The following is a 15,075-nucleotide window of genomic DNA, read 5'->3' as shown; positions in this document are numbered from 1 at the left end:
ATATCGGAAGCTAGCAATTTTTAAGCAGAGGTTGGATGGCCATCTGTCACAGATTAAATAGCTGTGATTCCTTCATTTTGGGCGTTGGACCACATGGCCCTTAGAGGGCCCTCCCAGCTCTATAATTATACTACAACAACAACAACAACAATTTATTTATATCCTGCCCATCTGGCTGAGTTTCCCCAGCCACTCTGGGCGGCTCCCAATCAAGTGTTAAAAACAGTACAGCGTTACATATTAAAAACTTCCCTGAACAGGGCTGCCTTCAGATGTCTTCTGAATGTCAGGTAATTGTTTATCTGTTTGACATCTGATGGGAGGGTGTTCCACAGGGCAGGCGCCACTACCGAGAAGGCCCTCTGTCTGGTTCCCTTCTCGCAATGAGGGAACCGCCAGAAGGCCCTCGGCACTGGATCTCAGTGTCCGGGCTGAACGATGGGGGCGGAGACGCTCCTTCAGGTATACAGGACAGAGGCCGTTTAGGGCTTTAAAGGTCAGAACCAACAATTTGAATTGTGCTCGGAAACGTATATGATTCTGTGGGTAATCTCTTATTTATTTCAAATGTGATATTGATGATGTGTGACTTTCAGTGTTATGCTTTGTGATTTTTAGTGCTGTGCTTTCATTGATGGTGACCAGTATCTCCTATTTATAATGTTTAGATCGTTCGGAGCATCAGCATCTAGCAAAAGGAGCTCACAGAGCCTGGCATCAAAAGGAGTAGACTTTGAATCCGATGAGGTACAAAAATATTTTCTCTTCAGTGTACTTCCTTTAATTTGTATATAAAATAGTACTGGACGATGCCACGTATGTGTGTTTTTAAAGTTCCTTAATATGCGTTTAGTAATAAACTTGCTTGTTCCTAACTTTATCTTCAAAACCTGTGCATTGGCTCCCTGTTCCATTATGTCCATTAGCTTGTCTCGCTGAAAAAGGGTAGTGTTCGTTTGTTTATTTCATAAAATTTACATACCGCTTGTAGGAAAAACCCTCCAAGCAGTTTACAGAAAAGATAAAACGGTAAAATAATCAGAAAAAATATTTGCAACCACAATTTAAAATATACAGAAAGTTAAAACTGCAAAAAAATTGACTAAGACAAATTAAAATGCCTACAGGCTTTCTGAATATCTGGGTAGGCTTGTCTAAATAAGAATGTCTTCAGCAAGTGCCGAAAGGAATATAATAAGTACCTGCCTGATCTCAATAGGCAGGGAGTTCCAAAGTGTCAGTGCTGCCACATTTAAGTCATCAAGTTCCTACAGATGCAGTGCAGGTACTGTTTGGCACTTGTAAAAGTGCCAGTTCTGCCGATCAAAGCAGTCAGTCATTAGGTGATGGCGAGAAAACCCTGTTAAAAACGACAAGCTTAAATTTGTATGCTTCAGTTTTGACAGGCGAGCAAATTCCTCCTAATTAATGCCTGTCATGGCTCAAATAACTGGTGTACCCTCTACCCTAACAACTAGGAAACAGGTTCTTCGAATAAACATTTTGCCGCTGGTTGAACAAGGAGACATATTTCTCCTCCCTAAAGTCATTCTTCCTCCGTGGATGGTTTCAGACAACCATTGACTCACCTGCTTCCTGACAGAGCTGGCCCATATTTGGCAACTCCCTTGGGTGTCAAAATGTGCTGGGTTTCAGTCACAATCTTGGGAAGAAAGCCCCTTTCTGCACTTTTTTAGTCCTTGTTTTTCTTGGTGGAATAGGGATTCTAAACAGTGCTAGCGATGCAGTACACTCCTTCAGGAATCTAGTTATTTAGTGCAGTTAACTGATGTGGGACACAGTGGTGTGACAGTCACTGAGGTCTGGGAAGGCCACTTGTGACTCATGCACTCTTAGGCTGGACTCCCACAGTATGGAGCATGGCAGCAAGCGTGGATTTTGCAGGCAGCTCTGATAACAGAAGAACCTGCTTTGCAACCGAGGGCAGGACCACTGAATCTGACATGTTGCATCATACAGGTCATGGGCACTCATGCCAGGAGGAATATAACTGATAAATTTGAGGAAGTCTGGCAAGGGTTCTTAGAATTATTTTGAAGGCTGATAACAATGAGAAAGAATTGACTGGATGCTTTGGTTGGTATTGATTTAAGTATATTTGCAGAAACAACATGGATGTTTTCCCTTGGTCTCTTTGTTGGTCAAACCTCGCAGATCCCTCCACAAAGTGCTGTATACTAATACTTACATTCCATCTTTCCTTTTATTTTTAGTTTGACTCAGTAGTTTTGGCCAATTTCAAAATGATAACAAATTTTCTGTACTATAGCCATAACTGTCTGTCCCGGTTTTCACACGTCACTTCAGTGATTCTGTACTACTTTTTTGTGTTCTTGTGAAAAAGGTTCAATAAAAAATCAAAATGTGCAAAATGAGATTTCTGTTCTTGGAAAGGTGGCCTTGTCGATGTCTTAAACTGAAATTCTCTTATTATTTCACAGGATGATTCTGAGTTATTCAAGAGCACTTCAAGAAGAAGCAGGCGATAATTTCAGAGCCCGCTGTATGGAAGGATAATGCAGGCGGGGGGAAAAAACCCTCTGGAAATTCTGTAAAGGAATCTTACGATCTATGCAGCTTTTCTCCAATAATTTCACAGTTAATTACATGTTGCCTTGAAATGTTTTGCTTCCTTGATGGAGGAGTAATTCTTACTCTATATGTAGTATCACTTAATGCAAATGATATTTCTAATAGCTGAATCATATTCCTCCCCGCCCTTGTTTAAGATAGAATAAATACTCAAAAAAGATGATGAGGCAGTGGGACCATTGCCCAGGCCATAGCTGAGGAACAGCCAGTGATTTTTAAAATTCCATTGCCTTTTTTATATTACAGAGGAATAAATGAGACCTTTTTCTGTAAGTGAATCGACAGTGCTCTCGCTTGCTTTCTTTGTTTCTTAAACCTTATACTTCAGTCATAGAGGGAATGCTGACAGTGTTAAGTATTAAATCCACCTTGGTTGCTTCCTGTAAGCAGGAGGCAGTAAGCAGGGCTTGCCAAGTCCTTGGATATAAAATGTGACTCTCATTCCGAAACTGTTTATAAGCTTAAAAGTACTGTTCAGCATGAAGAATCTCAGAAAGCATAAATAGCTTTAGGGTAATGCCTTATTCTGAATGCTTTGCAACACTTTCTTAGCAATTCCACCAGCTGGCTACGTTGAGCTGGTGCTGGTTGGGTGCCTGTAATTGTAAGAAAAATTGGCAGGGATTTAATTGATATGGATAGAAAGTAGTAAATTGAGATGGTACATGGATAAAAGGCCATAGCCCTATCTGGCGTTTCTTATTTTTCAGTTCTTCCTCTGTTTTGTATCTGCCCAAATTATGGCCATTGTTTCATTGACTTCGGAAACATCAGTCCGAAAGAAGGGTACCTGAAGATAATTTCCAACATAAAGAGCCATGTTGGATTTGGTAAATGTTTGAGTGGAGCGGTATATTTTTACATGGAAAGTCCATTGGCAACGAAGATGATATTTTTATAGACATTTTAACTGTCTTAGAAAAACACATAGAACAAATAATGTTATTTATGTGTTATGGAACTGTTAAATACTGGGGCTTTCTTAAAATTCTATGTTTTGCCTTCTCATATTATCAAGATTTTGGGTGGGTTCATAATGCCTGCTTAGAATACTTCTGAATTTTGGTTTGGTCTTATCAAACATAGAATCAGAAAAGAGGCTCTTGATTATACTGCAATAAGGAGAAAGGTACAGTGAATAGTGACTGCATTGAAGTACTTATTTTCGTTGATTTCTCTGTGGAGTGCCTTCATGACCGGAAGCCCCAGAACCTCCCCATGCTTCATCCACAACCTGTTTTCGTCTCCTTGTTGGCCAAACCTACCAGCTAGAATAGAGATGTGTTTCAGAAACTAATATTCTGTATACAACCAATTTGCAAATAAATTTACAAAAAGCAAGGTGGGTTTAACTTTAATTGCCTATTACCCATTTTTTATAACTGTGATTACCCTGCCTGACATAAAATAAACGGAGTATGTACAGTTGATACTGAAATGGCAGAAGAAAAAAGCTGCAGATGCAAACCCACCGTTGGGGGTGGAGACTGGAAGCCTTGTGAACCGTGAACCGTGCTCCCCAAATGAGCAGAAGACCAAGAAACAGTGTTTACAACCAGTGGCGAAGCTGCATGCCCCGCTACCGGGGGCGGAGGGCAGGCGGGGGCGTGGCTGGCACCCCTCAGGGGGCATGGCATGCGTTCTGGGGATGTGATGCGCCGCCTGTGGGGCGTGGCACCCGGTGCGGGGGGGGCGGGGGAGATGCTCAGTGCATGTCTGGGGGGGCCGCCGCGATGGCACCCTACCGGAATAGTGGTGCCGGGGGTGGTCTACTCCCTCTGCACTCCCATTCCTCCGCCAGTGTTTACAACATATCCCCAGCAGGCTGTATTTATCAGGATCAAGTACAGTGGTACCTCTGGTTACGAACTTAATTCGTTCCGGAGGTCCGTTCTTAACCTGAAACTGTTCTTAACCTGAGGTACCACTTTAGCTAATGGGGCCTCCTGCTGCTGCCGCTGCACGATTTCTGTTCTCATCCTGAAGCAAAGTTCTTAACTCGAGGTACTATTTCTGGGTTAGCGGAGTCTGTAACCTGAAGAGTCTGTAACCCGAAGTACCACTGCAAATTAAAAGAATACAACCTACCAATGTATTTTGAACCTCATGAGAAGAGGGGAATTCTGAAGCCTACTTCCTCCAAGACTGATTCCAGGTTGCTACCTGTGACAACCAAGAACAGCAAAGGGAGGTCAAATGGGAGTGACACTACTAACACCAGTAGCACTCAGGAATGTAACAAGAGAAGAAATGTTCTAGCAACTTAAAATTTTTAAACCAGAACTTATGGAATGCTGTGGGACTTACATACTTGTAGTGAATCAACAGAAATGACCCTCCGTGATGAAAAGCTAAAAAACCTGAATTTTGAAAATAAACTGAAAATTGATTTTGATCTGCATTTCCTGTTTAATAATAATAATAATAATAATAATAATAATAATAATAATTTATTCATACCCCGCCCATCTGGCTGGGTTTCCCCAGCCACTCTGGGCGGCTCCCATCCGAATATTAAAAACACAATACAGCACAATACAGTTTTCCGTTTCCACAGAGGAAACATTACAGGAAGCAGTGAAGATAGTTAATAAAGGGAATATGCATAAAAGAAATGAGCTTCATTAATAAGCAGAACAAAATCAAATTCTGGAAAAGAAACTAGAATTCACATGGCTATATAGGAAAACAGGTTTCACAAAAATTAGGCAGAAAATAGAGGAAAAAATGCACACAATTAAATTTACCCGGTACTTGAAAGTGAAAAAAGCGGTGGATTTATTAAATCTACCTGCATGCCCTCCCTATTAAAGTAGGGTGCTCCCCACTTTATGCGATTTCACTTATGCATGAGGGCCACCGGAACATAACCCCCACAAATGTTGGGGGACGCCTCTACTACACGTACAATTTTATTTAATGAAATTATGAACAATGCCAAAACAGAAGTCAAATATTGTAAGTATGGTAACAACATTTGGGAAGAAGGTTTTAATTAAATCTCAGCCATAATTGGATGGGGGGTGGGATCAGAAAAAAAAGCTTATTTGACTCTCTTAAATATATTTACAGGGGAAAATCTGGATAGTTTACATTAAAACTTGGTGGGCCACTTTGGTGGACATAGAAACCTTACCCATAAGCTGAAATTACGACTTGCAGTTAAGTAGCCTTGTTGGTGCTTTTGCATTATCATTGCAGTAGGAAAAATTTCATTTTTCACTATTTGCAAAAGAACTTCAATCCTTTCATGTAACCAAGAAGGATGGATAGTGAAGCATTTTCTTTCTCCGAGCAATAAATATTTACTGTCCTCTGTTGCCTAGCAGCAAATGCCTCTATAAGAATCAACATCTTCCTGCTTTGAGATGCTAGCTGTGATTTTGAAAAGGTGTTTTGCCCCCAGAGATGAAAGCCTGTGGTCAATGCATGTCAGTTGTGTGTGTTTATTTAGCAGTCATCAATATAGCTGCTAAGTTATTAAAACCCAACATTGGTTATGAATAAAAATGAAATACATGGTTGAAAATACATTCTTCTCTCTTAAATATATTTTCCAACAATGTATTTCATAGTGAAATGTATTTCAGAGGGAAGAATGTGAGAGAATGTATTATTAACAACATAATTTCGTAGAGAAATCTATTCTCTCACATTTTTCTATTTAAACATGGCCACATTGTAATGCGGCATCGCAGTTGCAAAGATTTTAATAACAAGGCAGCTCACATTTACATAGGATAGGGTCATCTGAATGTGTGTTAAGGTATATCTGTCAGGATCCAAGGGACTATATTACGGGCGTGCAAGAGCTTGCATGTCTCTGTTAGATATCACCAGGGGGCACCACACACCCAGTTTCAAAAGTGGTGTCTATGGGCCATGTGAGGTTGCTGCTCTAGAAACATATGACCAACTCATTGGACATTCAGAAATGATGGCGTCCTGGCAATTTCTCAGCACCATGCACAGGTATATATTAGAAGCTGCCCTATATGGAGCCAGATTGTTGATTTATTTAGCTAGGTATTGTCCACCTTGACTGGCAACAGCTCCCCAGGGTTTCAGACCAGAAGTCTTCTCCAGCCCTACCTGGAGATCTCTGGCACTGAACCAGAGACCTCCTTCATGGAAGGCAGATGGTCTACCACCCAACTAGAGAGCCAGTGTGGTGTAGTGGTTAAGAGCGGTAGTCTCGTAATCTGGGGAACCGGGTTCGCGTCTCCGCTCCTCCACATGCAGCTGCTGGGTGACCTTGGGCCAGTCACACTTCTTTGAAGTCTCTCAGCCTCACTCACCTCACAAAGTGTTTGTTGTGGGGGAGGAAGGGAAAGGAGAATGTTAGCCGCTTTGAGACGCCTTAAAGGGAGTGAAAGGCAGGGTATCAAATCCAAACTCTTCTTCTTCTTCCTTCCCCAGCATATTTTTGCCGATAGCTTATGAAGACTTGTCCACAGCCCAAGGTCCATATATTTGCAAGGAAATCGAAAGCAATGGAGGGATGCACCTTAAATGGAAAAGCGTCAGTCAAAATGGTGGGAATTAACTTTAATTGTGTTTATCTAAAGACAACTACTTTATCCTCAAAGTGCTACCTCTCTAGGGGGACGGGCGGAGAAAGCAATAATGGAGCAATCATTGTTGGGAGTGTTTTTCACAAATGCCTCATCGGTACCCTAGGTATAAACCATGCCACTTGGCTCCTGAAGAATGCTGCCAAAGTGTTTGCATGTGTTCATATTTTACCTTTTCAGCTAGATAGATAACGGTGAAAGCTTGTGGGGTTCTGCACAAGGCAGAAACTAGCCTACAATTTACTTGAATAGAAGATACTTTTCAATTGGACCACCTTCCTGAACACAACACCGCGGACACTGACCAAACTAGGAGTTACTGCCGTGACATAAGAAGCCAGCATTGTGGTAATTGGTGGATTATTTCCGCTCCCCCACCCTGTTCCTATTTTTCAGAAAGAGTGGAAGCAGAAAATTGAACCCAGAGGGGAGTGTGTGCAGACGAAACAGGTGCTTCGGAATAGGAACAATACTGTAAACCAATAGGCTGGGTTCTTAGTCAGCTTTCTATCAGGTAATGTGCTGAGAAACTCCTGAGTGCCTTGATTACGGGAGAGACTTGCAAGGGCACAGCAGTTACCACTGATATTTTGCCAATACATTTCTGCACCTTGTTCACAGTCCTAAAGACTGCCTCCTAACAAAAGCTGAGCATGCCTGGTTCTATGTCCTATCGACTGAGCACATAGAGGGAGCTGCTTTGGAAGACGGACGTTGATGCTTTCCAGCCCCATGGGAACGATTACTTGCTATATGTGGCTTTACCTCACTCACTTTTCTAACTCCCTCGTGAGATCCGAAAAGTTTGCAGTCAATGGAAGCTTGGGGGCGTTATTTGAAGTACCGAACATCTCTCACTTTTTATCTTGGACAAACTATACACTTGCTGACTGGCAGAGCTTTCTGGAAGGGAAAAGGTATGGGTCCGGTTCCCAAAACCTTCTTGTGAAAATCCTCCTCGTCGTGGCGTACTCGGTTATCATAGTCTTCTCCCTCTTCGGCAACGCCTTGGTGTGTCACGTCATGGTCAAAAACAAACGGATGCATTTTGCCACCAGCCTGTTCATTGTGAATCTTGCTGTGGCAGACTTGATGATCACCTTTCTCAACACTCCCTTTACGTTGGTAAGAGCATGGGGATAATGTTCATATTTATTGAGATTATTGTTTAAGTAGCATGTGGATTTAGCTCCCTTGTGTCTGCTAAAATTATTAGGGGGGCAGGGGGTGGGAGCAACACCGTTTATTTAAAACTAGTAATGGATAGTGATTGCTTGCAGGATGGTTGTTCTGTGTTTGCGTGTGTGTAAGCAGAGAGCTGTGTTATCCTAGCTACTTATACTAAGCTAGTAATGTGTTTAAGGGTATCATTGTACTTTTTAAAAGCACCTCAAAGATCCATTAGTAAAAGTCTCTTTTCACAAGCACTTGCAAACTGAAACAGATGTACTGCATTGGGAAATTACTTGCAGAAATGTGCACCTTAATAAAAATCTGCATAGAACAATGTGCCAGGAGAAGTTTGCATTAAAACACTGATGAATTTTCATGAGTTTTTTGGGGGGGTGGGGTGGGGTGGAGAATCTCAACAGAAATGTGATGAACTGAATTTAAGGTTGGAAAAAATGAGAAACGAGATTGACAGAATCTTTTCTCCTTAGCTGAGCATGAGTGGCTTGCTTAGTCAGGTCTCAGAAATACTGCAGAGAAAAGCAAGTTAAAAGACAGTTCTTCTGAACTGTCTGGGGTGTGTGTGTGTGTGTGTGTGTGTGTGTGTGTGTGTGTGAGAGAGAGAGAGAGAGAGAGAGAGAGAGAGAGAGAGAGAGAGAGAATGCATTTGTGCTGGAAATAGAAGCAAGTCCTATCAAGGAGGATATTGGCCGACCACAACCCCAAGCCCTACTGTGATGGTAAAAAGTGAAAATTGTCTTGTTCCTGCCAGGCTCGCTTCGTGAACAGTACGTGGATATTTGGGAAAGAGATGTGCCACATCAGTCGATTTGCCCAGTACTGTTCCCTCCATGTCTCTGCCTTGACCCTGACGGCTATTGCCATAGACAGACGCCAGGTGAGGAACTTTTTATTCCAAATGGCAATCAACAACATTTGGTGCATGCTTTATTTTACTTCTAAAAGCCTTTTTAAGGGGATAGCCAGCTGGCAGGCCTCACCCAATATCCCACAACATCTCCCACGAGGAATATTAACCCCTTTTCTTGGTGACAAAACCTCCTTCCAGAGCGTTGCTATTTTGCAGGTGGGATTTAACTGCATACAGGCAAAGTTGGGTTGTGCAATTAAAGTGAATTTTGTGCTTGAAGAAGCTCTCCTCTCCCCACTCCCGCACCAGATCAGTCCTTTTCCCCATAAGGGAAGTGATTGGGGAAATTCACTGAAAAGTGTAGGAGATAAATTTTGTGATGTGACATCATATAATCTCCCCTCAGACAGACAAGAACGAATGCTCAATAAGTAGCAGCAGCAGATGACATAGAATGCTCCTGCAAACTTTACCTTTACATTTCTAAAATAAAGCTTTTTTCCCCAACATGCTCTGCAAACAGGTGATACTGCATCCTCTAAAGCCTCGGATTTCGACTGCAAAGGGTCTCGTTTGCATCTCCATCATCTGGCTAATGGCCACATGCTTCTCTCTCCCACATGCCATCTACCAGAAATTATTCACTTTTGAATACAGGTAAGGGGGACTTTTTGGCAGGGCAGTCGTGGTGTGCTGGTCCCGGGGGGTTACCATGCAGCGTGGTCCGAGTCCAGTCCAAGGTCAAGGGTGTGATATGGGGGCTGTCTGTCAAGGCAGAAGCAGGGTCCAAGGCAAGGAGTCAGGTGAGGTCAGGAACTCTGGCAGAAGAGCAGGACAGGTTGCTGGCAGGAACAGGTTACCAACAATGTTGCTCCCACAACCTGGGACTGGGCTGGCTGGCTTTTATGTCCTTTGAGGCATAGGGCAGCCCCGGTTCACAGGTGACTCGCCTCCCCTGGCCTTAAGGCGAGCACTCCTCCTGCGAGAACTTAGTTCCCTCCACCTCTCTGCCCTGAGCCTCTGCAGCTCAGGTGAGGCTGGAGGGTTACTGGACCCAGAGGCAACCTCACCTTCCCCTGACGGGGCTGAGAGTGGAGCACCTGCAGGCAATGGGTCCTCGATCACCTCCGGAGCCAGAGCAGATTCAGCTGGTGTCTGCTCCTGAGGATCCAGCACAGATTCAGATCCAGCTTCAGATTCAAGCCCCAACCCCAGCTCAGCTGGTCCTGGAGGCGGGGACTCCTGTGCAGGCTGGGATTCCTCAGGTTCAGCCTCTGAATCTGATTCCCAGGCCATCACACTTGGGCTTCTCTCAGGTAATGGCATCCTTGAGTCAGTGACGGACTTGGGTACGAGGGTGCCTTATGTAAGACCAAGATTAGGAACCCACCCCTTCCCTTGTTGGGATACTGCTGGGAGACGGGGGCATTTGGCAGGCCCCCAGCTGGCTCCAGCCACTGGCCAGCAGCCAGGCGAAACTCCAGTTCTTGGTATAGCATCAATCAGTGACACAAGCCTCAGATACCCTTAGAGACTTGGCACGCTCATATCAGCAGAGTGAGTAACTTCTCACAACAGAAGAGGCGGACAGAGACATGTGTAAGCATTATTTACAGGTGTTTATTCAGCATAGTTCAGGAGCAAAGGAAAAAACATGTCTGCTTCCCTTTGTTTCCAAGCACACAGCGGCAAAGCAAAAGCAACATAGAACGGAAGTTCCCAGCAGACTGTGCTGGAAGTAAACAGGCATGTGACACACAACAGTCATACCCGTTCCCTTTTAAGGTGGAACGGAACTATATCCTAACACCCCTGTCCCTTTGCTTCCTTCCCAAAGATGGGTGAGGAGGGGCACAACTTTGGGAAGGAGGCACGCGGGAAGGAGGCAGGGTCCTAGAGCCCTCTCAACTCTTTCCCAAAGCTGGGAAAGCACTAACTCGAATTTGGGAAGGAGGCGGGAGGACTCTAGAACCCTGTCAGAGTCCTCATGTCTTCTTCCCAAAGTCCATTGGGGGTGGGGAACATTCTACAGACAGAGGACCACATTCCCAGCTGGGCAGTCTTTCTGGGGCCACATGCTGGTGGTGGGTGGAGCCAGAGACAAAAGTGGGTGGAGCAGAAAAATGTAATGTTTTTACTGTTGTGCTAGTTCCTGTACAGGGGGACGCAGGTGGCGCTGTGGGTTAAACCACAGAGCCTAGGACTTGCCCATCAGAAGGTCGGTGGTTCGAATCCCCGCGACGGGGTGAGCTCCCATTGCTTGGTCCCTGCTCCTGCCAACCTAGCAGTTTGAAACCATGTCAAAGTGCAAGTAGATAAATAGGTACTGCTCCGGCAGGAAGGTAAACAGCATTTCCGTGCGCTGCTCTGGTTCGCCAGAAGCGGCTTAGTCATGCTGGCCACATGACCCGGAAGCTGTACACTGGCTCCCTCGGCCAATAAAGCGAGATGAGCGCCGCAACCCCAGAGTCAGCCACGACTGGACCTAATGGTCAGGGGTCCCTTTACCTTTACTTTAGTTCCTGTACACACCCCTCTATCCTTAGCAAGCAAGGGATGCTCTTTCCATTCCAGGACACATCCTAGCTAGGCAAAAACATTCCAGTTCTGTATGAAACAAGGCCAGTGAGGGTAGTAGGCTTGGAGAGGGTGTGTGAGGATGAGTCCCAAGGGCCAGATAGAGAGGCCGGGAAGCTGGGCCTGCGGTTCCCCACTCCTGATCCAGAAGATTCTATGTTGAGATTAATGACCCTCAGGGGTCAAACTCCACAATTCTATGATTCTAAGTGAGGGCTACCCAAAAATACCCCAGGAGCCAGTTTATAGTGCTGTCAATGGGACGCTGGTGGCTCTGTGGTCTAACCCACTGAGCCTTATGGGCTTGCCAATTGGAAGGTTGGTGGTTCGAATCCCCGCAGTGCAGTGAGCTCCCATTGCTCTGTCCCAGCTCCTGCCAACCTAGCAGTTCGAAAGCACGCCAGCGCAAGTAGATAAGTAGGTACCGCTGTGGCGGGAAGATAAACAGCATTTCTGTGCTCTCTGGTTTCCATCATGGTGTCCCATTGTGCCAGAAGCGGTTTAGTCATGCTGGCCACATGACTCGGAAAGCTGTGGACAAACGCTGGCTCCCTCAGCCTGAAAGCGAGATGAGCACCGCAACCCCATAGTCGCCTTTGACTGGACTTAACTGTCCAGGGTTCCTTTTTTTAAAAGTGCCATCTGATGAACAACCTAGTGTTTCCTCACTGCTGAAGCCAAGCCAGACGCAATAGAGAACCTCTAGCGGTCCCCTGGCACAGCATGTTAACAGAATATCTACCCTTGATTTTCAGGGAGGAGATCACCCGATCCTTGTGCCTCCCCAATTTTCCCGAGCCAGCTGATTTGTTCTGGAAGTACCTGGACTTGACAACTTTCGTTCTGCTCTATGTGCTGCCCCTTCTCATTATCTCCATCACCTACGTGACTATCGCCAAGAAGCTCTGGTTCCGCACTGCCATTGGGGTTGTGATGGTTGAGCAGTACTTTGCCCTCCAGAGGAAGAAGATTATGACCATTAAGATGCTGATGCTGGTGGTGGTGATCTTCGCTGTCTGCTGGTTCCCTTTGAACTGCTACGTCCTCCTCCTCTCCAGCCAAGTCATCCACACCAACAATGGCCTGTATTTTGCTTTCCACTGGCTGGCCACAAGCAGCACCTGTTACAACCCCTTTATTTACTGCTGGCTCAATGAGAATTTCAGGGCAGAGCTGAAGACCTTTCTTAAGGTCTGCCGGAAATCCCCAGATCCAAGGGAGCAAAGACTTCCGTCTCCTGCTGGTCTGCCGTGCAGGGCAGCCTGGCCACAGAGAGATCACTGCAAGGGTTTACAGGTCTCCCTTGACCTCCCGTCCACCTCCAATTTTCAGCTGAGAAAGAATGACATCACTGCTGTGCAGCCTATAGTTGCTGTGACTTGAGCATCGAAGCAGACTAATTGGGTTGTCTATGGCAGCACTGCAAGGAGGCCTTCTCCAGGTCTGATGGACTGGGCAACTGCGCAAAAAGCTCTGCCTCATCCTTTAGTGTGTGTGGCTTTGCTCACTCGCTTGAGTCTTTCGAAGCTCTGAAGAACCATGTGTTTGCTCCCGTGTTGTGCTCCTGTGAGATTCAGTGCTATTGCAATGGATGGATAGGTGGCAAGAGGTTGATGTCAAGGATATTCCTTTGGGGCAGAGAGTTAGCCCTTCTAAATCCTCCCAGCTCCATGGTTCTGGGTCCACCACACTGCCAATGATGGGCAGGAACCAATCTGGCAGCTGCTAATGACATCAAGGCTAGGTTTTCACATGTGATGGAGGGGTTGGCATTATTCTCTAAAGAGATAAGAGCCAAATAGGGGTCCGGAGCCAAGTTTTGTTGAGTGATACTTGACATTAAAGAAAGCATCCCGGACTAAGATTGGTTAACCACTTTGTGTTCCCATCACACACGCAGGAACGAGTCTCAGTGCCCACATTTTATCCAGCAATAGGCAGACATAGACTTTGCTGTTTGGGAAAGGCATCTACAACAATTTTGAGAGTGGCATCCCGAATCCTGGCCAAAATAGATTTTAGGGGACGTTTTGTCCAGAGACTTATCTCAGAGTGTTTCACCCCTGAAGAAAGCCTTTATTTGCCTTTGCAGTTGAGTTAAGCAACACAATAACCTTACACAATTCAGTTGACATGTATTTTAGTTGCAAAGGCTCTTATTGATTACGTTAGTTGTCAGTGCTACTTTCTGAGCAAAGTCATGGAGTCTGCAGAATAGGCTTCTTGCTGTGACTAAATTATTTTTTGCAATGACTAAGCATCGTTCAGCCTTTGTTTTCCAATGTGTGATGGTGTGACATTTGAAAATAATCACCAGGGTTTTAATGCATTTTTTTAGCCCTAGTTTGTTACGCTAGGGTTCCTGTAAAAGCTTGCTTTATGAAACAGCAAACCAACTGCAAGAAAGCTCGTTCTGTGACTAAATAATAAAGACTATTTCTGTTACCAGCTGCCTGGGTCCTCTGATTCCATCATACTACACGTGGGTCTCCAGATATTGCTCTACTATAACCCCCATGATCTCTGGCCGTCAGCTGAGCTGGCTGGCAATGATGGGAGTTGTAGTCCAACATTATCTGTGGGCCCAAACTTGAAGAATTCTGGAGTAAATCATTAGTGCAGCTGGATAAGCATAGGTCATACATGAACTATGCTGCCATAGATGGAGGTAATAGGACATTAAAAAACAACAATTAGCACATCGCAATGTTCAAGAGCAGTGATGTGACCAGGACAGGGCTTTAGGGCAGAAGGGCCTCAAATTCAGCAGGGCTGCATACCCTCCAAGTATCCCAATTTTTCAGGGACAGTCCCAGAATTACAGAAGCCGTCCTGGTTTCTGATTTAATCCCGGAATGTCCCAGTTTTCCTTTTCCCTCCCCTTTGGAGTGTGTGTGTGTGTGTGTGTGTGTGTGTGTAGGTGCAAAAACTGAGTACTGTTTATGCTGAAAATAAAATACTTGCACCAAATTTGAATTATTTTTTCCGAAATACTTTATTGTCACTTGTACAACTTGTATACAGTGAGATTACACAAGCACCCCCCACTCAGCTCTCTTAGTCTTAATTCCCCTCGTCTACTGACACACACACACACACCAAACCTGAAAGTCAGTTGCCCTGTTGTTATCTTATCATTCAGCAGCCTAACAGCCCACGGAGAAGCTGTTCTTTGCTCTGTTGGTGGGACTAATCATGCTTCCATATCTTCTGCCCGAGGGCAGGAGATCAAGAAAGTGCCGGCCAGAGTGTGAATCATCCCTGAGAATT

The 15,075-nt window shown here is 44.8% G+C and overlaps 2 protein-coding genes across 6 annotated transcripts in view; both read left to right on the top strand.

Moving 5' to 3' along the window:
• MRE11 (MRE11 double strand break repair nuclease) overlaps window positions 1-3,971 on the top strand; it is a 31,539-nt gene extending 27,568 nt beyond the window's left edge. For all 5 annotated transcript variants that reach the window (XM_028726080.2, XM_028726082.2, XM_028726083.2 and 2 more), the window contains 2 exons: window positions 669-747; window positions 2,463-3,971. In XM_028726080.2, coding sequence (XP_028581913.2) covers window positions 669-747; window positions 2,463-2,510 — 127 coding nt within the window. In that variant the 3' untranslated portion in view covers window positions 2,511-3,971. The remainder of the gene's footprint in view (window positions 1-668; window positions 748-2,462) is intronic.
• Window positions 3,834-14,781, top strand: GPR83 (G protein-coupled receptor 83). Its single transcript, XM_028726086.2, has 6 exons — window positions 3,834-3,955; window positions 7,033-7,148; window positions 7,584-8,312; window positions 9,130-9,255; window positions 9,752-9,885; window positions 12,561-14,781. Exons 3-6 carry the CDS (start codon window positions 7,905-7,907, stop codon window positions 13,186-13,188), a joined length of 1,296 nt encoding a protein of 431 aa, XP_028581919.1. The 5' UTR covers window positions 3,834-3,955; window positions 7,033-7,148; window positions 7,584-7,904; the 3' UTR covers window positions 13,189-14,781.
• Window positions 14,782-15,075: the final 294 nt, after the last annotated feature.

This window comes from Podarcis muralis, chromosome 4 (assembly GCF_964188315.1).
Source record: "Podarcis muralis chromosome 4, rPodMur119.hap1.1, whole genome shotgun sequence".
Classification (NCBI taxonomy): domain Eukaryota; kingdom Metazoa; phylum Chordata; class Lepidosauria; order Squamata; family Lacertidae; genus Podarcis; species Podarcis muralis.
This window is presented reverse-complemented; position numbering and strand designations above follow the sequence as displayed.